This window comes from Peromyscus leucopus, chromosome 17 (genome assembly GCF_004664715.2).
Source record: "Peromyscus leucopus breed LL Stock chromosome 17, UCI_PerLeu_2.1, whole genome shotgun sequence".
NCBI lineage: Eukaryota > Metazoa > Chordata > Mammalia > Rodentia > Cricetidae > Peromyscus > Peromyscus leucopus.
In genome coordinates, this window is record NC_051077.1 from 3,021,052 (window position 1) to 3,044,695 (window position 23,644).

At 53.2% G+C, this 23,644-nt stretch overlaps 2 protein-coding genes across 17 annotated transcripts in view; both read left to right on the plus strand.

Annotated features, from left to right (window-relative positions):
* Mcf2l (MCF.2 cell line derived transforming sequence like) overlaps window positions 1-7,136 on the plus strand; it is a 154,034-nt gene extending 146,898 nt beyond the window's left edge. For 12 of the 16 annotated variants that reach the window (XM_028881276.2, XM_037211591.1, XM_028881282.2 and 9 more), the window contains 5 exons: window positions 819-893; window positions 3,525-3,646; window positions 4,297-4,409; window positions 5,377-5,480; window positions 5,618-7,136. In XM_028881276.2, coding sequence (XP_028737109.1) covers window positions 819-893; window positions 3,525-3,646; window positions 4,297-4,409; window positions 5,377-5,480; window positions 5,618-5,703 — 500 coding nt within the window. In that variant the 3' untranslated portion in view covers window positions 5,704-7,136. Of the gene's footprint in view, window positions 1-818; window positions 894-3,524; window positions 3,647-4,296; window positions 4,410-5,376 lie in introns of all 16 variants that reach the window. The other 4 variants (XM_037211592.1, XM_028881285.2, XM_037211597.1 and 1 more) reach the window with 2 other exon arrangements.
* A 2,935-nt stretch (window positions 7,137-10,071) lies between these two features.
* F7 (coagulation factor VII) lies at window positions 10,072-21,192 on the plus strand. Its single transcript, XM_028881275.2, has 8 exons — window positions 10,072-10,257; window positions 13,742-13,902; window positions 15,773-15,797; window positions 15,875-15,988; window positions 17,450-17,590; window positions 18,695-18,804; window positions 19,283-19,406; window positions 19,893-21,192. Exons 1-8 carry the CDS (start codon window positions 10,191-10,193, stop codon window positions 20,483-20,485), a joined length of 1,335 nt encoding a protein of 444 aa, XP_028737108.1. The 5' UTR covers window positions 10,072-10,190; the 3' UTR covers window positions 20,486-21,192.
* Window positions 21,193-23,644: the final 2,452 nt, after the last annotated feature.

The following is a 23,644-nucleotide window of genomic DNA, read 5'->3' on the forward strand; positions in this document are numbered from 1 at the left end:
AAGAGGCGGTACCCCGCAACTGCCTTCCACACACCGTCTTTGTGTGGCGACCTCCGGCGCCACACGCAGCCACACAAGCACATTTCCCACCCTATCATTCTTGCCCACTGACGCCGTGTAGACGCAGATGCCCGACGTTATCTTTTAGGGGTGCCTTTTGGATACAGAGAGAGGCAGCTTTGCGAGTGTGGCCTGCTAAAAACTGCAGCTGTTAACCCACCACTTTTCCGGCCTGACCCCTTCTCCCCCGGCCCCGCCCTGTCCCCGCCCCCGTCCCCGCCCCTTCCGCCTCACCTCGCATTTTCCCATTGGCTCTGCAGGCCTCCGCCTTTCTTGCCGCCTTGAACTCTGGAGTGCTGAGTGCCGAACAGCGGCAAAAGAACCTTCGAACTGAGAGCTGAAATAGCTTTGTCACCTGGGGATGCCCCTTGGTGACCAAAGCTTGGGACAGCCCTGGCATGCCTTGGCTCTGCACAGTGCTCCCTTCCAATACTCCAGCTCTCCCAAGTGACGGGCACGGGTCCAAAGAATTAGAGGGCTTCCCAGTTTATCATTCTTAGTCGGCTTCAGATTTGAGTGAAAGAAACGCTTGCTCTCTTCCGGCATTCTTTCTAAAGCAGAGCTGAGGGCAGCCCCTAAGAAGATGACTGACGGCTAGGGCCACCGTCTACCAGCTCCGCTCTCCGGGCCTCCCCGCTTCCCTGCGCGATCCCCGAGTCATTTCATCTCACAGACATTTCATCTGCCTCCTCCACTCACTTGACGCCTCCTCTGCTTTCTCTCTACTGTTGTGTTTTTGCCTCTTCCTCTTCCTGCAGCCTCTCCGACCAGTCCTGACAAAAAAGCCAAGCGGCATGAAGTCAAGAGCGACCCGACCCCCTTTGGTTTGCGAGGTAGCGCGGCAGCCCCTGAACCCCAGTCGGGCACGCTGTCTGTGGCTGTGCAGGGCACCTAGGACGAAAGCAAATAGATCAGACAAGCCAGGAGCAGTAACTGATGGTTCGCAGCTTGATGCCGGGTGACAGGTGCTGGAAGAGGCCACGTTCCTGCTGTCCGCCTGGCCCGTGGTTGGCAAGCAGAGAGGCTCAGGCCCAGCTTGGCTGACCAGCATTTACACTGAGATTTATTTCTCAGTACTAGTGTAGCTAAAGGTGCCCTGTTCAAAGGGTCACGGAACCAGCACCCTCCCCCCGAGTCACCAGCTGGCCCAACTATTCTGGGTGGAAACAAGCAGAAGGATCAGGTCTTCGCAGCAGGCAGATGGCCACTCATATGGGCCACCGGAGTTCAGCTCCACTCTGGGCCTTGGGTCCCTGTTACCTTCGATTACCCAAACGCAACCCTCGGAGGCCAGCAGCTGCCGAGAGTTCACGGATGGATAGAGAGATGCCCAGCTCGCTGATGCTGCGCTCCCAGTTGCTCAGGAGTTATTTTCCATCTTAAGACCTCCTGTGGAGGTTTGCTTTTATCCATGCAGCCCTTTCCACGCGTTACCTAGAACCCCGAGATTTCCCCCCACGGGACATGGTGTTTGAAGATGACAGGCATAACTGTGGCTCTGCCAGGTGCTGTTCCCACCTTCTTCCCGCTTAGTGCCTTTGTCTCTGCCAGTATCTCTTCCCTGGAGTCTGAGTGGCCACAGTGCAGCCTTCTGGGTTGCAGAGAAGATGGCCAGGTGGCAGATGAGGGCCAGTCATCCCCTTCCTTCCTTTCTGCCTTCTGTAGTACAGATGCAGCCCACACCTGGAAGGAAAAAAAAAAAGAACTGATAGATGTATAAGGCAATTGGCTAACATTCTCATGCCGTCTCCAGAATCCCCAGAAAGAGTGATGCCAGCTAATTTGAGGCTATCAGCCTTCTAAATCCCTTTGTGTCCTTGTCCCACACCTGGTACCTGGACACTGCTAGACCAGCATGTTGGGCTTCCTGTTAATACTGTCCAGCAGCTGCAGCAGCAGCATGATCCAGTGCTACCCTGGGTCAACAGACACTTGTGACTGATGGTAGTTGCCAAAGCGTGAGCTGCTGGAAGTCTCTCATAGATACACTAAGGAAGGCAAAGATTTCTATATAGTTTGCGACCAACGGTGTGGTCTTTGATGGTGGAGGTTTTTGTACTTGGGAGTTTTCATCTGCTCCAACTGTCCTTAGACTTTGAGAGGCCCCCATGTGGGCTTTGTAGCAACATGATGGGTGGGGGTGGGGGAGGAAGTCAGGCTCAGGCTGCCTGCACACGTGCTTGGAGCAAGAAGGATATGATTGTAGTCGGAAACCCCTAGAACGCAGTTCTTACATCTGCAAGCCTAGTGTGACACTCTCCAAGCACACAGCTGTCCCCAGGCTCTGAAGTCAGGCCTCAGGGAGGTAGGTCAGAGGGGCTATAGCTAGTCCTGCCATAGTCAGGTGGGCCCTGAGTCTGCACAGTTGGTACCTGGGGAGTGTCTAGGCCCACAAGTTCCCTCGGAAGACAGAAGAGCCTTCCCAATGTTCTTTAGCAAAGGGTTTTCATCGCTGGCTCTGGGCGTGCTCAGCCATGGGAGGGGCTGCAGCGCTAACAGGCCTCTTTGTCACCCTGATTTTATGGGGGGGGGGGCTCTCCTGTGATTCCATCACACCCCCACACTGCACCAGCACCTGGTACAATATGACACCGGGTGTATCTGAGATCCAATAAGCAGGCTGGCTTTCCTTGCTATGCTTCTTTGTGTGTTGATGTGTTCTCTGGTGTCCCATGGTGACAGGAAGGACAGGGTAGTGACCCCACCCTAGTACTGTCTGAGGGAATTACTTAATAGGAGTTGGTCATCTCCATCTCTCCAAAAAGGGAGATACTGATGCTACCCTTTGGAGCATATAGCAGGGGAGAGAGGAATGAAGTATTTGGAAATGTGGGGCCACTGGCCAATCCAGTGGATTCGCCGGATGGCAGGACTGGTTGCTAGGTTACCCACACGCGGCTTGACATCCTCCTGCTAACCTGTCCAGTGAGAACCACAGCCGTGTGCATCTCACAGGTCGGGGATTTATTTGGTCCTTCTTGCTGGAAATTGTTTTCCGGCCAGCAAAGTGGGTGTTAGCTATCACAGTTTTAGCTGAAGACACCTTCCCTTCACAGGGTTTGCTATAGAGTCCAAGTAGACGGGATTGGTAGGGCTGGGGACCTGAAGAACGTATAGATGTCCAGGGCAGCTCTGGGCCTCATCTTACCCCTTAGAGTAGCCCAGCAGATGGAGGCAGATACGCTCACACCCCATTTCCCTGCACTGTGCAGTCACAGCAGAATGTACCCAGCATTTTATAACAGTATAGAAGGAACCAGTGGAGAGTCTTAAGCAGGTGATTCCAACAAAGACAGAGAGCCGTCACATGCAACACAGTCCGATGAACCTAGGAAGGTAATAGGCTCAGGTTCCGAGTCCCGCAGCTAAGCATTCCAGGGGATCTGTGGACCTCATATGGAACACACTTGGGCAACGGTGACTGCATCCTGGCTGTGGGCCTCACAGGAAGCTGTTTCTCCTAGGTTGGAGCAAAACGTCCCACTCACTGGAGGCCCCTGAAGAAGACGGAGGCTGGTCCAGTGCCGAGGAGCTCATCAATTCCTCTGATGCAGAAGAAGACGGTGGACTGGGCCCTGGGAAGCTGGTAACATTGGCCTCCCTGGGGGCGGGGCTCAGGGTGGGCCCTGTGTCCCACGAAGAGGAAATAGTCTAGAAAATCCACCTTGGCCCGGGCCCTCCTTTGCGGTCACTGCTCTTCATCCAGAAATACACAGCGCTCACTTGGATCACAATCCACTACCCATAGTCCTACGGAACTGTGTGCCCACCTGCCTAGAGCTCAAGCATGCTTCACCCCTCTTTAAGGGGGCAGCCCACACCTCACATTGGTAGAATGTCCTAACCACGCTTTCCTAAAGCGGTACCCATACTGGCTTGGAAATTAGCAAGGAGATCAGGCGCCCGTAAAGACATGCGGTGCTGTGGACACGTTGGCGCATCCATTTTTATCTTTAACACGGTCACAGTATGCGTTGTACCATCCCCCAACACTAGGAGCCTTTCTGGTTTAAGCCAGAAACCTCAGCAAACCTCCACAAATGGCAGGACCTCAGCACAGCACTGCCCCCGCCCCCCGCTGGCCCTCGGAAGCCAGCTCTGACGTGGGCACTGCTGCTGGTGTGTAGCTGGCACCACACAGGAGAGAGCGGGTAGAAGTGTCGTTGGCGTGCTGGCCCTGGGAGGCAGCGAGTGCTGACACGCTGAAACCTCGGCCTTGTCCCTCATCGTCCTCAGGTTCCGGGTAAATACACGGTGGTGATGGATGACGAGAAGGAGGGCCCTGACACGCTTGCCATGAGGACCGGAGACATGGTGGAGGTTGTGGAAGAGGGCGCCGAGGGCCTCTGGTAAGACGGCAGTGAGCTCTCTCCCCTCAACATGCCTCTGTGTGATCCCTCCTCAGACATGACCTGTGTGATCCCACCTCCGACATACATGACCTGTGTGATCCCACCTCAGACATACATGACCTGTGTGATCCCACCTCAGACATAACATGATCTGTGTAATCCCACCTCCAACATACATGACCATGAGTGATCCCACCTCAGTCATAACATGATCTGTGTAATCCTGCTTCAGACATAACATGATCTGTGTGATCCTGCTTCAGACATACATGACCTGTGTGATCCCACCTCCAACATAACATGATCTGTGTGATCCCACCTCAGCCATAACATGATCTGTGTGATCCCACCTCCAACACTGTGTGATCCCACCTCAGTCATAACATGATCTGTGTAATCCCACCTCCGACATAACATGATCTGTGTGATCCTACTTTTGACATGCTCCTGTGTGAGCCCACCTCAGACATACATGACCATGAGTGATCCCATCTCAGACATACATGACCTGTGTGATCCCACCTCAGACATACATGACCTGTGTGATCCCACCTCAGACATACATGACCTGTGTGATCCCACTTTTGACATAACATGATCTGTGTGGTCCTACTTTTGACATGCCCCTGTATGAGCCCACCTCAGACATACATGACCTGTGTGATCCCACCTCAGACGAACATGACCTGCGTGATCCCACCTCAGACATACATGACCTGTGTGATATCACCTCAGACATACATGACCATGAGTGATCCCACCTCAGACATCCATGATCTGTGTGGTCCTACTTTTGACATGCCCCTGTGTGATCCCACCTCAGACATAACATGACCTGCGTGATCCCACCTCAGACATATCTCTGTATGTCCCCACCTCAGGTGTGTCCGCGTGCCCACCTCGGAGACACCAGCCACAGGTTGCAGGCATGGGGCACCTTACAGACACTGAATTCCCCTTCCAGGTATGTCCGGGACCTGACCAGCAGCAAGGAGGGATGGGTGCCAGCCAGCAGTCTGTCCACCCTCCTGGGCAAATCCAGCTCGGCTCAGTGTCTGAGCAGCTCAGGTAAGACCTACTGTGCGCGCCAGCTGTGCCCCGAGCCTGCCAAGATCCTCAGCCCGGAGCCTGTCTAAAGGCAGAGGCTTCTAGGTGTGCAGAGGAAAGGGCCAGAGCCGAAGTCTGTCTCCACTGGTTTCCCGCAGACTCCAGCCCAGGGTCAGCCGTGCTGAGCACCTCCTCCAGCTGCAGCGAGGGCTGCCCCACCCCCTTCTCCGAGCTCCAGGGATAGTGGCCAGGCCTCTGGGGCAGGCGCTCCAGGCCACCGTGCAGTAGACCAGCATGCAGATCTCTAAGTTTTCTTTTGCTTGGGCTTGCTTAGTGTGGGAGGGGATGGCGCTCCGAGACATCTGGACAGGAGGACCCGATCTGCCGCGGGCTTCAGACGACACTGGGGCCCTGGCACCACGACTCCATTGCATGTGCAGAAGCCAGGAGGCCACAGTCCACCACCAAAGCTACTTTCCAAACTCCAGAGTGGACAGAGGAGGGGCTATGGGTCAGGAGGACCCCTGTGCAGAATGTGGGAGAGGCCCCTTCTCATGTTTGGGCAGCCAACAGACCCTGCTGGGCAGCCTCTCCAAGGTGTCCTGACCTCTCTGGTGCTCTCTATGGGAACATTATCCCAAGGAAGTACTTCTAACAGGAGTGGACAGTTTGCTACCAACAGCCCAGGAGGGGATCAAGGGACTCTTGTCTTTTATAAGTTTTTGATTTTTTTTTTAAAACAGGGATTAATCCCACGGCCATTTTTTTTGTGGTACTCTGGCCTCAAATCTTTACCAAGAATCACTGTGTTTACATGAAATGACAATTTGATACTGTATTTGATATAAAACTATTTTTTGTTACTGGGGTTTACATCGAAGCATGTTGTTTATACAACTAAATGATTTCGGGGGCACTCTCACTGAGACCTGGCACTCCCTGGAACACATCGGTCCCAGGTGAAGCAAGGCCCGGCAAGTCAGCGGACGTCTCCTCCACCAGAAACAGTCAGAAATACTGAGAGTCTCACATCTGCATAGGTTTTGTTTTCACAAGAAATGTAAAGTATAATTTAAAATATTAACCTTCTTTTCTACAATAAGAGGGAGACTCTCCATTTTTTAAAAGAATGTCATTAAATTAGGATATTTTTATTATTTTTAAAGAAGATGTAAAAATCCATGCTGTCAGCCATCCTCAGCAACATGGGCACCGGCTGCCTCTCCATGTCAGGGCAGGCCCCGCTTCCCCTCCCCCAGCTCACGGGGGACCTGCAGCCTTCATTCAAGTCACGGCAGAATTGCCATGAAAACCATCGTTTTTTCCCCCCTTTCTGTGTGTGTCTGAGAAACAAATTCTGTTCTTTGGAAACGTTCTGTGCCTGGTAGGGCCGATATTTTTATATGTATGTATGTATATATATATATATATATATGTTCACGTGTGTACATATGGTCTGGGTGTAAAGGATGTATTTATGGCCTCATGCCACCGAACATCTGTCACTTTACGGTCCCTCCCTGTCTCCTCACCCCGCTGCCATGGGAGGCCACCGAGGCTCGTTCACCACTGTATGTCCAGGTAAAATGCCCTCCTCCCCCCACCCTATGGCTTGCAGAGCCATTACTGGCCACACCTTCAGAGAATGGTAACAAAATAAAAAACGTACAAAGATTCTGTAGCATTTCTGGTGTATATGTTATGTGGGAAGAATCATGGAATGTAATCTGTCCAGCCTGTTTGAAAAATGCCACCCCCTTTTATGCTCTCATCCTCATACAGACACTTCAAACTGTCACGTTTGCCAGGCATGTGGCACGCCTTAATCCCAATACTGCAGATGCAGAGACAGAGGCAGGTGGCTCTCTGAGTTTGAGGCCAGCCTGGTCTACATAGAGCGTTCCAGGCCAGTCAGAGTTACACAGTGAGACCCTATCTCAAAAAACCAAACAATGTCACGGCTTCATTCATGGTTGCTTTTACTTTCTACTGCTGATACAAATGAACACTTAAAGTCAGAAGTCTTTATTGTACGGATGAAGTTTAGATACTGGCCAGCCACTCCTGCTGTCCCCCGTGTTGGCAAAGGCACTGGGCCCCCAGCACACCGGCACGTGGTGATGGTCACGAATGCCCATATGGCAAGGGTGAGAAACGAGGCAGGAGGTGGCAGGATATAGAGGACATGCGGGCACCAAGTATGTTATGATGTCTGTTTTATTTTATCAGACAGTGATGATGTTAAAGTAGTACCAGGATATAATTTCGAAAAAACGTGAAGGGGACCAGAGACGTGCAGCAGAGACGTTACAGAGTAATAATATCACACTCGACACTCTTCGCTGAAAAGTTAGAAAATGAAGGAGGTTTATTTATCTGTGAGAAAAAGAAGGGTGGATACATGGGGGAAGAATGGTGAGCAGAAAACACAAAAGTATAATGAAGAGATGGATCCCGACATGTCTGACGCACAGTGTGACTCGTGTCCTGATTGATGTGTCGGGCAGCAAGCTCCAAGCAGGCTAGGCTTCAGAGAGGGGCTGGAGGAGACCCTGAACCGTGTGTAAAATTTAAATTAATGACTGAAAATGAAAGCAAGAAGATTAGCCCGAATGAACACAGAAGAACTCTGACACAGCAATGCTAATAACAGAGATGAAATTCAGGGCGGTTCGAGTGTAAGGCACCAGGAGGTGATCACAAACTTGTACGCCAGTAGTCATGCCCACAGTGCAGACAGCAAGCCCGGATGTTACTGTCATAGACACTGATGCCTGTCCATCAAACAGAAAATGACGCCGTGTTCAGCACACACACGACACACACAAAACAATGAAATAGGCCGTTGTTAAGGGTGTTTGGAAGTCTGTAGCCACTACTCTGATGTCACCAAAACTCTGCTCCCTAGAGCTGAACAGATAGCTAAACCTCAGCACATGAGGGCTGCCGCTGAATCGTGACTGGAATTGTACCCACCCTCAATCTACCATGACAGAGTTATAGAGTTACCCACTTGAGTAAGATAACAAATACAATCAGTAAAACTCAAAGTACAAAGAAGAAATTACTACCTTGAGGGAATAAAATAAAAACAAAAAAATCAAAACCTTGATCATTGAAAAACAGAAAAACTATAATTTATAGAAAAAACAAGAAGCTATTTAGGAGACAGTGTGACAACATGTTGGTTTAACAACACAACAGTAGCAGTGCGCACACACACACACACACACACACACACACACACCATAGCGCCAATAACCTCCAAAGCCATGGGTTTTTGGTTTTGTCTGTTTTATTTTCTGGCCAGGTTTACAGTACCAGACAGGAATTCCTTCCTGCGGAGCCGGCCTCAAACCCAGATCAGAGAAGAGTAGGTTACCCCGTAACAGTCATGCCACTATTACATAGGCTCATTTACCTGGCAGGTCACTGTCCTAACGTGCAGGGTCCACTGATGGGTGGAACAGCTGATGGCTATTTCTCCTGGTGGGTACCTCCAGGACTGTGAAAACTAGCCATCAAGGAGGAAGTTTCCAGGTCAGTTCCAGTTTGATTTTTCTATACGCTGCCAGCAAAGTATGGTGTATCTTCAGCAATCATCTAGTTACGGTGGGCAACCAAGAACAATGGCCTGTGTTGGTAAAAAAGACCCACATATTCTAATCAAGTAAACGTGTCCATGTCGTTGAAGTATGGTGGGTGCAAAATCAGAAAAACGCTGCTATAGTTTACCACGTTAAACTCAGTCGTGTAAGTCAGCAGCTTCATAGATGTACAAAAATTTTATTGACCATTTCTTTATCATGGTTATCATACCAGGATATGCTTTTTAAAAAATTGCCAGTTTTTAACCTGGTAAAGCATGTCTAACAATCTTTAAAGCAAACTCTCTCCATTTCTAGATGTCTTAAAAATCCTCATCCTGGCAGGAGTAGAAGAGAGAGGACAGGCACGGGGGGTGGGGGGGTGGGGGTGGGGTCCCACTACTGGGATCATTTACTAGAAACACTAGGGAATGGCACAGAGGAAAAGGACATGGGTCGTGTAACTGTCCGTAACTAGAAAACCCAGGAGCATTTTAGCATCACCCATTATTAGCAAAAGAGTCCTCAAGACTAACCCGCAAAGCAAGGCACAGGTCCAGAGAAAACGGAAGTGATACAGTTGTCATCTTTAGGATTCGGGGCAGCTCTCTAGCTCTTAAACTTCCGATTGGTTTAACATCATCACCACTGGTCCACAACCTTCCCAGGGCATCTTTAAGCTCTGCTCTTACTTAGGACCACTCCTAAGATTCTTGTTCCTTGTGGAGTGAGGGAGTATCTGTACAGGGTCACGTATGTGCAGGTGGGTGAGTGTAGCATGCATAGGGATGGTACATAAGTGTGAAGAGGGTGTGCAGGGGCACAAGTGTGCAAGTGTGAGCTGCACGGCCCAGGCCTCCCCTGCAGGCCTTTTCCAGGTCTTAGGGCCATACCCAGCATTCTGTCCTTTACAGCGTCATCACTGTGTTGGACGTCCGTCTGTCCCACCTCCGGTCTGCGCTTTGCCTGCCATAGGGTCCCTCTTCTCCCGGACAGCTGCTGGAGACATGCATGCCACCCTCCAGCCAGCCTCACACCACTTCCCGCCTATGCTCTCGCTTTCTCCACCCCCCTCTCCGCCCCGCTGCCCTTTGCCCTCCCAGCAGCATCTGGACAAGCCTCAGCAGGAAGCCACAGTCTCATCATGGTTCCTCTTGGGCTGATACTGTGTTGCTTTCTGCTCCAGCTTCAGGGACCCCTGGGAGCTGTAGGTACGGAAGTCCTGTCTGTCCGGGGAGGGCTACTCTGTGGACTGGGTGAGTGGAGAAGCCAAGCTGTTTGCAGCCGCGGCTGGGACATCAACAGGCATCCCCTCACAGGCGGCTCCATCTGATGTATGTCCCTGCCAAAAGCAAATAGAGTCTGGATGTTTACCACCAGGAGATAGGCTGTTCTTCATAGGGGGCGGGAGCTTTGGGAATTGTTTTCCAAAGACTCTTTAAGAAGTAGGGAGCTTTACTGTCCCCCTATGGACAGTGAAGCCTGTGAAGTTGGACCCTGGAGGCCACTCCGTGCACAGCTCTGGGGCCAGAGGTCCAACATGTCAGGACAGCCACAGGACATTGAGCTACGGGGCTTGCTCAGTCTTGGCCCTATGGTCATAGCCATAGTTCCTCATTTAAATGCACACACACACACACACACACACACACACACACACACACACAGCTCTGAGGCCTCAGGGGAGAGAGTTTGAGAACATTCGCGGAAAGTTGCAGGGCCTCACATACAGGAAGAGAGGGTGCCACTAATGTTCCGATGCACAGTGACATGGGTGGTCCAGCTAGTACTGTCCCCTTGAAAATCTATGGCCAGTGGGGACTACAGCGGATTGTTCTCCCGTGGAGCTGAGTGGTAGCAGGGCAGCGATGGCTTTCCCAGATGTCCCCAGCTTTCCCAGACACTCTGCAGCTGGATGGGGACCTTGGGATCAGGTGTGCTTTGGAGCCCTAGGAGGTTTATGGAAGCAAGCTTGCCTTCTCCTAAGGGCTCACCGTGAGCTCAGCCTGATCAAGCTGTCTGTGTCCAGTGGCTGGTGACAGACGGGTCTTCCTCTGCCTGGTGAAGGTCCTTGACTGGCTATGTTTGCCAGCATCCCCATCCTTCCTTTCCAAACCAGACCGAGTCTCGAGGAACACCACTTACGAAAGACTCTCCAACGTGAGAAAGACACAGTGGTCCTCAGCCCTTCCTCTTCCCTCTCACTGTCCCTTCCCAAGATGATGCATCTGACTTCCATTCTCGTCCTCCCAGAGGACCCTCCTTTTGGGTACGCCAGCATCCTCCCAGTGACCAGAGCCACCCTTTTAGCCCTACCTAATGCCAATCCCTCCCAGCAATGCCCATAGGGGTTTTCCTTCCTTAAATGTGCCACCTCTGCATAGGGAAGACCTGTGTCCCCATCTCCTTTACCCTCTTCTTGAATACACTGGCTGCTTTTGACTCTTCCCTAACTGTCTCTCTTCTTGTCTTCTCTCTTCCGACCCCAGGTAGACGCCTTCCCATGGCTGCCCCTCTCATGGACATCCCAGGCACACAGTTCATGTAGCGTAGTTGTCTTATGGGGACTTTCAGGGTCTCATCTTCATACTTGGTTTCCACTCCTGACTAATTTTAGGTTACTTAAAACCCTCATCCCCTCCCCCCACATTCATGTCTGGGGTTCAGACCCCATGTCCATTGGGGTGTCCCAAAGAATCCTCAAATTCAGCATGTCCAAACTATCGTGGCAGCCTTTACCAAACCTTTGCTTTTCCGAAGCCAGGTGGGGAGCACTGGTCACCTAGTTTCTGTCAGGATCGCTGGCAGGCAGGGCTGTGTTGGGAAGGCTGGATCTGGTGCTGGGACCTAATGGAACATCTCCAATGTAGCAAATCACAGGCCCAGGAGGCCCAGTTGAGGCAGGTGTGACCATGGCACCCAGGGCTGGTGATATGTTCTCATAAGATCTGAAGCCCCAGGCCTGTATGACTTGAGGTTCCTGAACTGACTTGGGACACAACACAGGGGACACAGATGTGGGAATGGACGAAGAATTTAAAGAGTGTTCGTGCACACATTCTCCTGTGTACACAGAAGGGGGTTTCACAACGTGTGGTTTACTGTCTCCCTTTTGCTGGATGTCACGTCTTAAGCCTGTGTTCACTGACAGCACAGGAGACTGGCAGCCCCCGACTATTCCCACCAATACATCACTTAGTGAGTTTTTGTATGCCCTCCAACTGTTTTCTCATTGTAAATCCCTGAAGGAGATAGTAAGCAGGTCAAAACCACGTGCATATGGTAAGTTTTCATTTCATCTAATGCATGTATCACCATACACTTCCATGTAAGCGGTGCTGTGTTATCTGTCACCAACCATCAGTGAAAACCCACCCAGTTTAAATTCAGCTGAGCCGGGAGCTGTCATTCTCTGTGACCTGCAGCCCGTAGAAGAGGGTATGCCATTGAAGGAACCAACCTACGGCCTTCCATTCCTTGAGATGGACAGGAACTCTTTGGTTCCTACCCCAGAATAGAAAAAGATTAAAGTGGGTAGGTTGTTCAGTCACTGAGGGAGATGGATACGACTGTGTCCATCACTGAGAGATCTAGTGTGTGTGGTTTCCTTCACTCTCTGGGAGGATCCACTGTGGGTGTGGAGGATCCAGTGGTGGTGTGGAGAATCCAGTGGTGGTGTGGAAAGTCCAGTGTGGGTGTGGAGGATCCAATGTGGGTGTGGAGGATCCAGTGCAGGTGTGGAGGATCCAGTGCAGGTGTGGAGGATCCAGTGCAGGTGTGGAGGATCCAGTGCTGATGTGAAAAGTCCAGTGTGGGTGTGGAGGATCCAGTACTGGTATGGAGGATCCAATATGGGTATGGAGGATCCAGTGTGGGTGTGGAGGATCCAGTGCTGGTGGGGAGGATCCAGTGTGGGTGTGGAGATCCAGTGTAAGTGTGGAGAATCCAGTGTGGGTATGGAGGATCCAGTGTGGATGTGGAGGATCCAGTGTGGGTGTGGAGGATCCAGTGCTGATGTGGAGGATCCAGTGTAGGTAGGTGTGGAGGATCTAGTGTAGGTGTGGAGGATCCAGTGCTGATGTGGAGGATCCAGTGCAGGTGTGGAGGATCCAGTGCAGGTGTGGAGGATCCAGTGCAGGTGTGGAGGATCCAGTGCAGGTGTGAAGGATCCAGTGTGGGTGTGGAGGATCCAGTGTGGGTGTGGAGGATCCAGTGCGGGTGTGGAGATCCAGTGCGGGTGTGGAGGATCCAGTGCGGGTGTGGAGGATCCAGTGTGGGTGTGGAGGATCCAGTGTGGGTGTGGAGGATCCAGTGCGGGTGTGGAGGATCCAGTGCGGGTGTCGAGGATCCAGTGTGGGTGTGGAGGATCCAGTGCGGGTGTGGAGGATCCAGTGCTGATGTGGAGGATCCAGTGTGGGTGTGGAGGATCCAGTGCGGGTGTGGAGATCCAGTGCGGGTGTCGAGGATCCAGTGTGGGTGTGGAGGATCCAGTGCGGGTGTGGAGGATCCAGTGCTGATGTGGAGGATCCAGTGTGGGTGTGGAGGATCCAGTGCGGGTGTGGAGATCCAGTGCGGGTGTCGAGGATCCAGTGTGGGTGTGGAGGATCCAGTGTGGGTGTGGAGGATCCAGTACGGGTGGCTTCTGAGCAGCTTGAGGAAAGCCGCCAGTACTGCATGGGACCTTCTGTTTCTCAGTTTTCATAACCCAGGAGGAAGCACACAGTGTCCTGCACAGGCAACGGCGTGCCAACTCCTTCATGGAGGAGCTTTGGCCGGGCTCCCTGGAGAGAGAGTGCCTGGAGGAGAAGTGCTCCTTTGAGGAGGCCCAGGAGATCTTCAAGAGCACCGAGAGGACAGTGAGTGCCCTCACCCCGGGTGCCGGCTCCTGTGTAGCCCTGAGACTGGCAGGAAGTGAGCTGGGGATTGTGAGGGTCACACCTCTATCTCTGAACCTGTCTCCCCATTTCTGTGGTAGTTTTCGCTCAGTACACATAGGAACCCTGAAACACACAGGCTTCTACTCTCAGCATACAAATTTTTACAATAACAACAACAAACCCTCCTGAAGCACACCTGATATGTCTGTTTTCTTAAAGGAAAATCCCTTATTCCCTAGGGATCCAGGGCTGCCCCAGAAGTTGAAGTTGACCTGAGAAGGAAAGATTGCCCTCCCAGGAAGGGCTGGCCACACACGTATGCACATGCACACACACGCACACACACACACACTCACGCACACGCAAACACGTGCACACACTCACGCACACACGCACGCTCACGCACACTCACGCACACTCACGCACACACACTCACGCACACGCAAACACGTGCACACACTCACGCACACACGCACGCTCACGCACGCTCACGCACACTCACGCACACTCACGCACACGCACACACGCACACGCACACACACGCACACGCACACATGCAGTGCACACACGTGCACGCACACACACTCGTGCACACGCACACGCACACACACACTCCTCACTGATGTCCCTGCAGTAGGCAGCTCCTCTGGAAACATGTGACAACACTGTGGCTCCCTCCACCACACTCGGCCATGTGCACAGCTCTGTCTTCGCTTCTGATGTGATCTGTTTGTTTGTTTTAGTTTGTTGAGACAAGGTCTTGCTATGTAGCCCAGGCTGGCCTCCACCCTCCATCTCCCTGCCTCTGCCTCCCAATTCCTGGAATTACAAGTCTGCGCTACTCTGCCTGGCCCTGCGGTTTCATTTTGTGGACAAGGCACATTTAAACATTATTGAGTATTTCCCTTTAACATTTTCCTAGGACGGGTGTGTCGGGAAGACTGGGTTCATCCCATTTCCCTTTGTCCTCATCTCTGGAAAAGGTAGTCAGTCACAGTCACATCCCCAAGCTATGTGAAGGACCTGTTCATTCTCTGAGGGATTTTTTTCCCTCACCAGCTTTGACTCAAATCACATCTCACACTCACAGAACATCTCTCTCTCACACAAGAGTTCTCACACAGAGGGCCTCACACTCGCAGGTGGCCTCACACTCACAGGCGGCCTCACACTCAGAAGCCCTCACACAGGAAATTCACGCGTACAGGAGAATTTACACCCACAGAACACCTCATTCTCCCAGGATGCCTCACACACCCGGAGGAGGTGTCACACAGGGAGAGACCCCCCATTCACAGTCCAGCTCTTTCACAAATGTCCTCACACGCGTGGGACTCCTCACACAGGGAACCCGTAGGAGTTGCTTTTCTCACTGAAGGAAAGACGGGTTTATTTTGGTTCACGGTTCAGGAGGAAGTCCATCCTAGCACGCAGGGAAGGCATGAGAGCAGGACAGGAGGCAGCCAGTCACCATGCATCCAGTCAGGACGCAGGGAGCGGTGGATGCTGGTGCTTGTCTACCTCACTTCTTCTTCTTTATTCAATCCAGGGCTCCCCTGGGACGATGCCCCTGACACTTAGAGTCCCAGGCCACAGCTAGAGAAAGTCAGCTCTGGGTCAGAACTCAGGTGCTCTGACCTGGGTCTTGGCTTTAGATATCTCTAGAAAAGGCGTAGAAAAAAACATCAACCTCGGATACGCCCTCCTCATTTCCAAAGGAAACCTGTCTTCCCAAGCCCCTCACAGAGGCCCTGGTCAGGAGCCCCACCCCTAGCTCCCAAGGCCCCTCCGTGGACGCTAACGGTACTCCTCGTGAACGTGCCTCATGTGGCTTCTTCTTCCCCCCTAGAAGCAGTTCTGGATTGTTTACACTGGTGAGTAGGGGAGAAGTTACTTGTGCCCCTCCCCCAGAGACCTTCTCTGCAGCCCGCTAATGCTGACTCACCCACAGATGGGGACCAATGCGCCTCGAATCCGTGCCAGAACGGGGGCACCTGCGAGGACCACCTCCAGGCTTACATCTGCTTCTGCCTCCTAGACTTTGAGGGCCGGAACTGTGAGACGAGTGAGACCAGCTCCCTGCCTCAGTTTACAGATGGATGGAGTGGGGAGGGGGGGGGCCTGAGCGCCTGGTTCCAGGGTGTACAGCCCCATCAAGGAAGAGGGGGGGTGTCCAATCCAGCCTCAGCCCCTGTGGGAAATCCATCTAGGAGACATTAAGTTCTCTTTTCAAACTGGGAGCCTTTGATTTATGAGTCTAAGATTTGGGGTCTCAGACTCGGTTTCCCTTTTGGCTCTCTGGGAATTCTGGCGGTCTGGAGAGAGCTGAGGGAGGGTCCCTGTGTCACTGTCCAGATTCTGTCCCCACCAGGCAAGTCAGCCGGGTAAACACCATCCTCTGCCCGCGGGTTTGAAGGTATGAAGTCTTTCTTCAGCATTAAAACAGCAAATTATCCATCACTAGCATTCTGGCCCCAGCAGTCCGTCCCCTAGTGGGCCTCATAGACTCTCCTGGCTGCAGAAAGACACACGAGTATCTTGTTTCACCAAAATTGGAGAAGAGGCCCGAAGCAGGCTTCCAGGTGTGCTCTTCCGTGGCCTCGCACGGGCCGCCCTTGATCCGTGATCTGGAATGGCATGTAAAGTACTATGGAGTATCACCAACCTAGCAAGTCCTTATTTGACCCCGGCCCTCGGTGTGCAGTCATATAGATGTGCAAGCCCTGTCTCCAGCCCCTCCCGGGGCCCAAGGCCCCAGACGAGCAGCAGTATTCTGGTCGGAGAATCTCCCAAGGCTGCCTCTTGAGTCAGGGCAAAAGGCTCCTCTCTTCGGCCCAAGGGCTCCTTGTTGCCCAAGCGGGTTCTTGTTGTTGGATGCCTCCTGATCTCATCAGGAAGGAGAGAAGGGGTTCACAAAGGGTCCCTGGCCTGAGAGGCCTGTGCATCTCAGTGAGCACTGGTTGTGAGCCACAGGACAGGCCTCCATACTGACGCTCTGGGCTCACACGCTGAGCCAGCTTCTAATGCCCATGCGCTGCACAGCAGAACCGACCACGCCCCTCTTCTGTCTGGGCCAGTGGCCTCTGCTGGAACCAAGGGCCTGGATGGCTCACGTGGTCTTGAAGGTTGGCCCTAGGACAGTTTCCCGCTTTGCCCCTTCCATGGGCCAGTCTCCCGTTCTGTTGAGAGTTTTCCCTGTCCCCGGGAAGCATTTGCTTACCTTCAGAACCCTCCCCAGCATCTCCTTAGATTCTTGGAAGGGGAAGCCGCCACACCCCAGCCTAGCATCCTCCAAATGCCACCGAGGCCGCCGCCGCCGCCACCGCCACCGTCAGGATTGCTCAGATGTGTGACTCCCAGCTCCAGGTCTCCTCCCTCCAGCTCAGTCCACAGGGCAGGTGACACCAAGTTCAGCCTCGGTCATCTGCAGCCACACACCGCCTCCCAAGGGGACAAAAGCAACTACCATGGTGGCTGACCCACCAGCCTTGTAAAGGCCTCTCAGACTGTCTTCTCCCGTCCTCAGACAAGAATGAGCAGCTGATCTGTGCAAAGGAAAACGGTGGCTGTGACCAGTACTGCACTGACCATCCGGGGACCAAGCGCACCTGCTCCTGTCACGAGGACTATGTGCTCCAGCCGGATGAGGTGTCCTGCAAACCCAAAGGTAACAAACGGGCTGGCGCTGTCTCACATGCCCAAGCGCCGGTCACCTTCGCTGGCCTGTGGCAAGTTATCAGCCCAAAGACGTATCAGGCCAGACCCCTGCTAAGCCAGTGTCTGATAGACACTGAACGGCTGAGAGGTGGGAGATGGGGAGCTGAAGGGCACCCTGCCGGGGAGCGCTTAGCTTAGAACTCTGAGCCAGCATCCTGCACTGTCTCACGTGCCCTGAATATCGAAGGCAGGCCAGGAGGGAAATGAGGCCCTACATCTCCTCTAATGCCCAATTTGGACATCTCTGGGACACACCTGGGAGTCATAGACACACCCGTCCAATGTGCCCACTGCTGCACCGGGAAGAGCGTGAGATGACTTGTCATAACAAATTACATGCATGTGGCTGGGGGACGTGTTGTGAGTGCACTGTCTGCAGAGGTCAGGGGGTGTCAGATCCCCTGAAGTTACTGTGTTACTGCTGGGAGCTGCCTGACATAGAGGCTGGGGACCGAATTCGGGTCCTCTGCAAGAGTAGTAGACGATGCTCTTAACTGCTGAGCCATCTCCCCAGCCTCAGCCCCAGATGCCTTAAAGTCCTCGCTCTGTAATGAGACTATTGAAGGGAAACAAACGTTCCCCATAATGAGACTATTGAAGCTCTATTTCCAAAGGCCCCGGCTTCCTCAGGAGAGGATGGACTCAGCCTGGTCCGTGAAACTGGAAGGTCAGCGGACCCCACAACTAAATCTTCTTTCTTACCCAAGGACTTTGCAGTATGGGAGGAAGGATGAGCGAGGTCAAAACAGTGCATCCTTCTGTTCATTTTCACACAGACCATCCATCACTTACCAAATCCGAGTAATAGGTCTACCCTAGGAAGACCTGCCAGACTGCGGCCCTAGAAAGTGGGACCTCAGTTTTCCCTAAACCAATGTCTGTCTCCTCTCCCAGAGGCTGCAATAGGCCTCCCTGCCCACCCAGAGGGAAGCACCCATCTGCTCTGCCCTGCGGCCTCCCACCGTCCCTAGCAGGGGCCCCCTGCTTCTGAACCTCTTCCCACACGCACCTTCACCTCGGCACACACCCCCTTCCTGTCTTCTGTTTCATACAGTTGAGTATCCGTGTGGAAAAATACCTGTTCTGGAAAAAAGAAATTCCAGCGGCCCCCAAGGCCGGATTGTGGGAGGCAAGGTGTGCCCCAAAGGGGAGTGTCCGTGGCAGGTAAGGCCCCCGGTCCTGTGCAGACCCCGCTTCTCTATCTCTGCCTCCCTGGCTTCAGGGTTTGTACCCCGGAGTGTGGAAGTTTTGAATTGGGTCATGTTTACACATAAGGAACATGGGCCTCCACCCCACCCACATCCCAAGGTGTACACACACACACACACACACACACACACACACACACACACACATACACACACACACAGGCACACACGCACGCACGCACGCACACTCGCACGCTCACTCGCTCACACTCATGCACGTGCACATGCATGCTCAGGTGGGTCACGTGAGGACCTGCACACACATCCCATCATCTAGCATCCCCGTTGTCTACCAGAGCCACCAGATCCAGGGCTGCTCTAAATCCCCAGAGGCCCTGTTGGGCAGGCAGGAATCTTGTCAAGCCATCTGCTTCCTGGAGGCAAGGAGACCATAACAACAGTGTGACTTTCTGTGTCGTTGTGCCCCTGCCCAGGCTGTGTTGAAAAGCAGTGGGGCATTGCTGTGTGGGGCCATCCTATTGGACACCACATGGATAGTGTCTGCAGCCCACTGTTTCGATAGCATCCCGAGCTGGAGGAACATCACGGTGGTGATGGGTAGGTATGACCTGTCCCTGGGCATTTTCAAACTAAGCATGGCTCAGGGGCTGAGGCTCCATGGCCCATCAGCCTCCCTGACCAGATGACATCTCCAAGGAGAGCCACACTGGAGCTGACCCACTTTGTCCTCTGGGCTCCTCCCCACCCCCCCCTCAGGGAATAGGGGGAGGTTTGGGGTTGCTTTTTCCACCCTGCCCCTCTCATGAACCTGGGTCCATCCACTCCTCACTCCCCCTCAGTACCCAGGCCCCAGGTTCAGCCCATTCACAACCTTCCATCCATAAATGCAGCAGGGCCCTGGTGCTGGCTTTCCCTGGGACCCTGTAGAGGATACAAATTCTCCAGATACCAGAGGCTGAAGTGGCCACAGCCCTGTCCATATGCTCTAGGCCAGAGGGCCAAGACAAGCAAAAATTCTGTGTGGGGATAAGACCACACATGGTAGGATATGTACCATGAGAGGTACGGCTGGCTTCCTCTCAGGTGAGCATGACTTCAGTGAGAGGGACGGGACTGAGCAAGTCCGGCGGGTGATCCAGGTCGTATTCCCTGACAAGTACGTCCGAGGCAAGATCGACCACGACATTGCCCTTCTCCGCCTCCACCGGCCTGTGACCTTCACTGACCACGTGGTGCCCCTGTGTCTGCCTGAAAGGGCCTTCTCTGAGATGACCCTGTCCAGAATCCGCTTCTCAAGGGTGAGTGGCTGGGGTCAGCTGCTGGACCGAGGCGCCACAGCCCTGGAGCTCATGGCTGTCGAAGTGCCCCGGATGATGACTCAGGACTGCCTGGAGCATGCCAAGCACAGTCCCGACACCCCCCAAATCACAGAGAACATGTTCTGCGCTGGCTACATGGACGGCACTAAGGATGCCTGCAAGGGAGACAGCGGCGGCCCCCACGCCACACACTACCGTGGCACGTGGTACCTGACTGGTGTGGTCAGCTGGGGGGAGGGCTGTGCAGCTGTCGGCCACATTGGGGTGTACACCAGGGTCTCCAGGTACACGGATTGGCTGATCAAGGTCATGAACTCCAAGCTCCAGGTTGGGATTCAGCGAGTCCAACTATTCTAGCTCCTTGGATAGCCCAGCCTTTCTGGAGGAGGAAATTGCTGCTGTGGGGATGCTGTTATGTATCAAAACCTACTGACTCTCCTGCTATTCCTGGGGTGGGGAAGGAGAAGGAGGTAAAGAGAGGATCAAGAGTGAAGGGACGGTGGTGGCGCACGCCTTTAATCCCAGCACTCGGGAGGCAGAGCACTGTGAGTTCGAGGCCAGCCTGGGCTACCAAGTGAGCTCCAGGAAAGGCACAAAGCTACACAGAGAAAACCTGTCTCAAAAAAACAAACAAAAATAAATAAATAAAAAAAACAAGAGCGAAGTAAAGAAAGCGATAGAGCGAAGGAGGCAGAAAGGGAGGTAAAGGGAAGAGGCTGAGAGAGAGGGAAACAGGAAGGGAAGCAGAGGGAAGAGTCTGAATTAGAGACTAACAAAGATATTCAGAGAGGCTGGGTAGCAGAGCCACAGGCGGGCAGCCCCAAGAGGTGGTCCTGAGGGAGAGGAGGTCTAGCCTCTGCTACTGTCTCCCTGCAGCTCCCTCCCATCTGCCTGCAGTGCTACAGACAGTAGGTGTGCACACACGCATATGGAACACGTGTGTGCACAAGCATGTGTGTGCATTCATGACACATACAGCCTCTGCACCATTGTTCACTTTGACTTCTCCCTTTTTTGTGCGAGTACCCTGTCTCTGTTTCAATTAAATGAGAAACACCGTCTGAGCTTGTGGGGGTCATCCTTCCAGGTTTCCCAAGGGAGAGTGTCCCTGAGGTAGTGTGCACGCCTGCCATTCACTGCTTCCCACCTGGCAGCGAATGACTGACCTCCTCAGCACACCTTGGGGATGCCTATTTTCCCCCTGGGTTGACCTGAACTCCCCGAGTGGAGCCTCTGATGCCCAGTCAGATGCGCGTGGGCAGGGCTGTTCTTCCTGGGAAGAAAGAGAAGGTAGACTGATAGCCAAGGGGGAGCCTAAGGGACGGGGTTCGGTAAATCGCTTGCGGGCCCTCAGTCTCCCCGATCATCAGTAGGTAATGCGGGTGTCCAGCTCACAGAGCTGTCTTGAGATGTCAAGAGTCCCTGAGAGACCTTACTTGAGGTCTAGCTCTCCGAAGACTGATGCGATCAGTTTGGGATGTGCTGGTTCTCTAATCAGCACTTCCTTTCTGGAGTGGGGCCAGAGAGAGGGTAGGGTACAAAGGAAGGAACACACACACACACACACACACACACACACACACACACACACATGCACGCATGCACACATCCTCCGTCAAACCAGCATTAGTTTTTGGCCCTAACCCCAGACCACAGGTCTGCTATGAGTACCTTGCCTCCTCACCCCGGATGCCACCACAGATTCAGTGTAGACACCGTGACCTCCGCATAGGCATCACCAGGCGGGGCAGAGGTCAGACCCCAGATACCAGCTGACAGCCACCAGAGCACCACACATCTTTTCCGAGCTCTATTACAGTCTGGCACAGCCCGATTAAGGCCAGTGACTTTCCTCCTGGTGAGATGCCAGCACCAGCCTCAACATCTGGCATCCCTGGGTGTGTTTGTCAGGCACCCAAAGCGTGCCAAGGCCCTCTCGGCACTGGCAACTGTGATAAGTCAAACACCATTCCAGTATTCTCTGGCTACGTGCATGCAGCCACGGTCATGAGCTGTTGCCTAATCAGCCACCGTAGGCAGCACAGGCTCCATAGCCAGGACAGTGGGCGTAAGGAGCCCTATTTCTGCCCGCTAATGTGCAGATACCGTGTGCATACTCCCCAGCTCACAAACGTCTTCGCCAGGTGAGGCTGCTAAGGAGGACTTGGTCAACGTGAGCTCCAGCAGTCCCGCCCACTTGGAGAAAGTGGGGACAGGGCGAGTGCTGGATTTTAGAGTTTTGTTATCGCTGCTGCCGTTTTCCGGGCACTCCGAAGCATAGACTCTCAGTGGCACCTCCTGGTGACGGGCAGTGAGCTCAGAACCTCTGAGTCTGACATTACAAGAAAGATTTCTGGGCTCGGGGAAGCCCCGCCGCCGCCGCCTGGCTTGTAGCCCCAGTTACGTGCAGACACGCTCCCAGCAGAGTCACATGGCCACAGCATGGGAGAGGAGCTGTTTCCACATTTACAGCTCTCTCTGGCCTCCTCCTTCAGAACTGAGGGAAAACGGCCACCCCTTTGTAGAACCCACCCGAGGTGTGAGCCATGAGCTCTGCATAAGTGTCCGTGACCGTCAAAGCCCAGACCTCCCCTCACACATCCTCCACCTTCCAGGCCTACAGTCACGCCCTCCCCGCACCCTCCCCCAACCAACCCTGATGTGTGCCATGGGTCCCCGTGGACCATCCTGGATGTCACAACAGAGAAGTGAACTTGTGCCAAGACACCAGCAGTTCAGGGCTTGGGTCCCCAGTAGCCTAGACTATTTCTGTGACTAGACTGTGCAGCCATTGTCCAAGGGACACACTTGTGCCCAGAGTTAGCTGGGGCCAGCCAGAGGACTGAGGGCTTGGATGCAAATGCCACATGTGCCCTGGTACCCAGGTTTTACCTCATCTCCATCTCAGCTTCTGTTTCTGCAACAAAACAAAAAGAGAGAGAGAGAGAGAGAGAGAGAGAGAGAGAGAGAGAGAGAGAGAGACACTTTGACCAGATGTGTAAGTACTAGCAGGGGATGGGGTGAGTATTAGAAACCCAGAAAATACCCATCAAATGGTATTGTCACTCTCTGTTGCACAAATCCTAAATGGTCTTATAGTAAAAACCCAGAGCCAGATGTTGGGGTCAATGCTGAAAGATCAGAGGAGACAAGCCACAGCCACTTCTCACCTCGCCAACTCCTCAGCTGAAAAGAGAAGACCCTGTCTCCACCAGTCCTCAGACTGGATGTCTCTGAGTCCTCAGCCGAAAGGGGCAAATTCCTGTCTCCTCCTGACTTATATTCTTTTCTCTGCCCAGCTATATCTCTTCCTGTCTCAGCCTTCCTAGTGCTGGGATTAAAGGTGTGTGATCCCAAGTGCTGAGATTATAGGTGTGTGCCACCACTGCCTGGCTGTTTCTCTTTTAAACTGGATTGATCTCGTGTAGTCCAGGCTGGCTTTGAACTCATAGAGATCCAGACGGATCTCTGCCTCCCAAGTGCTAGGATTAAAGGTGTGTGCCATTCCCAGAAGTA

Bases quoted from the DNA above. Each gene is read 5' to 3' on its own strand.
- F7 (XM_028881275.2), top strand. From the start codon at position 10,191: ATGGTTCCTCTTGGGCTGATACTGTGTTGCTTTCTGCTCCAGCTTCAG. The intron at 10,258-13,741 runs GTACGGAAGTCC...TCTGTTTCTCAG, and splicing joins GGGACCCCTGGGAGCTGTAG to TTTTCATAACCCAGGAGGAA. The intron at 19,407-19,892 runs GTAGGTATGACC...GCTTCCTCTCAG, and splicing joins GAACATCACGGTGGTGATGG to GTGAGCATGACTTCAGTGAG.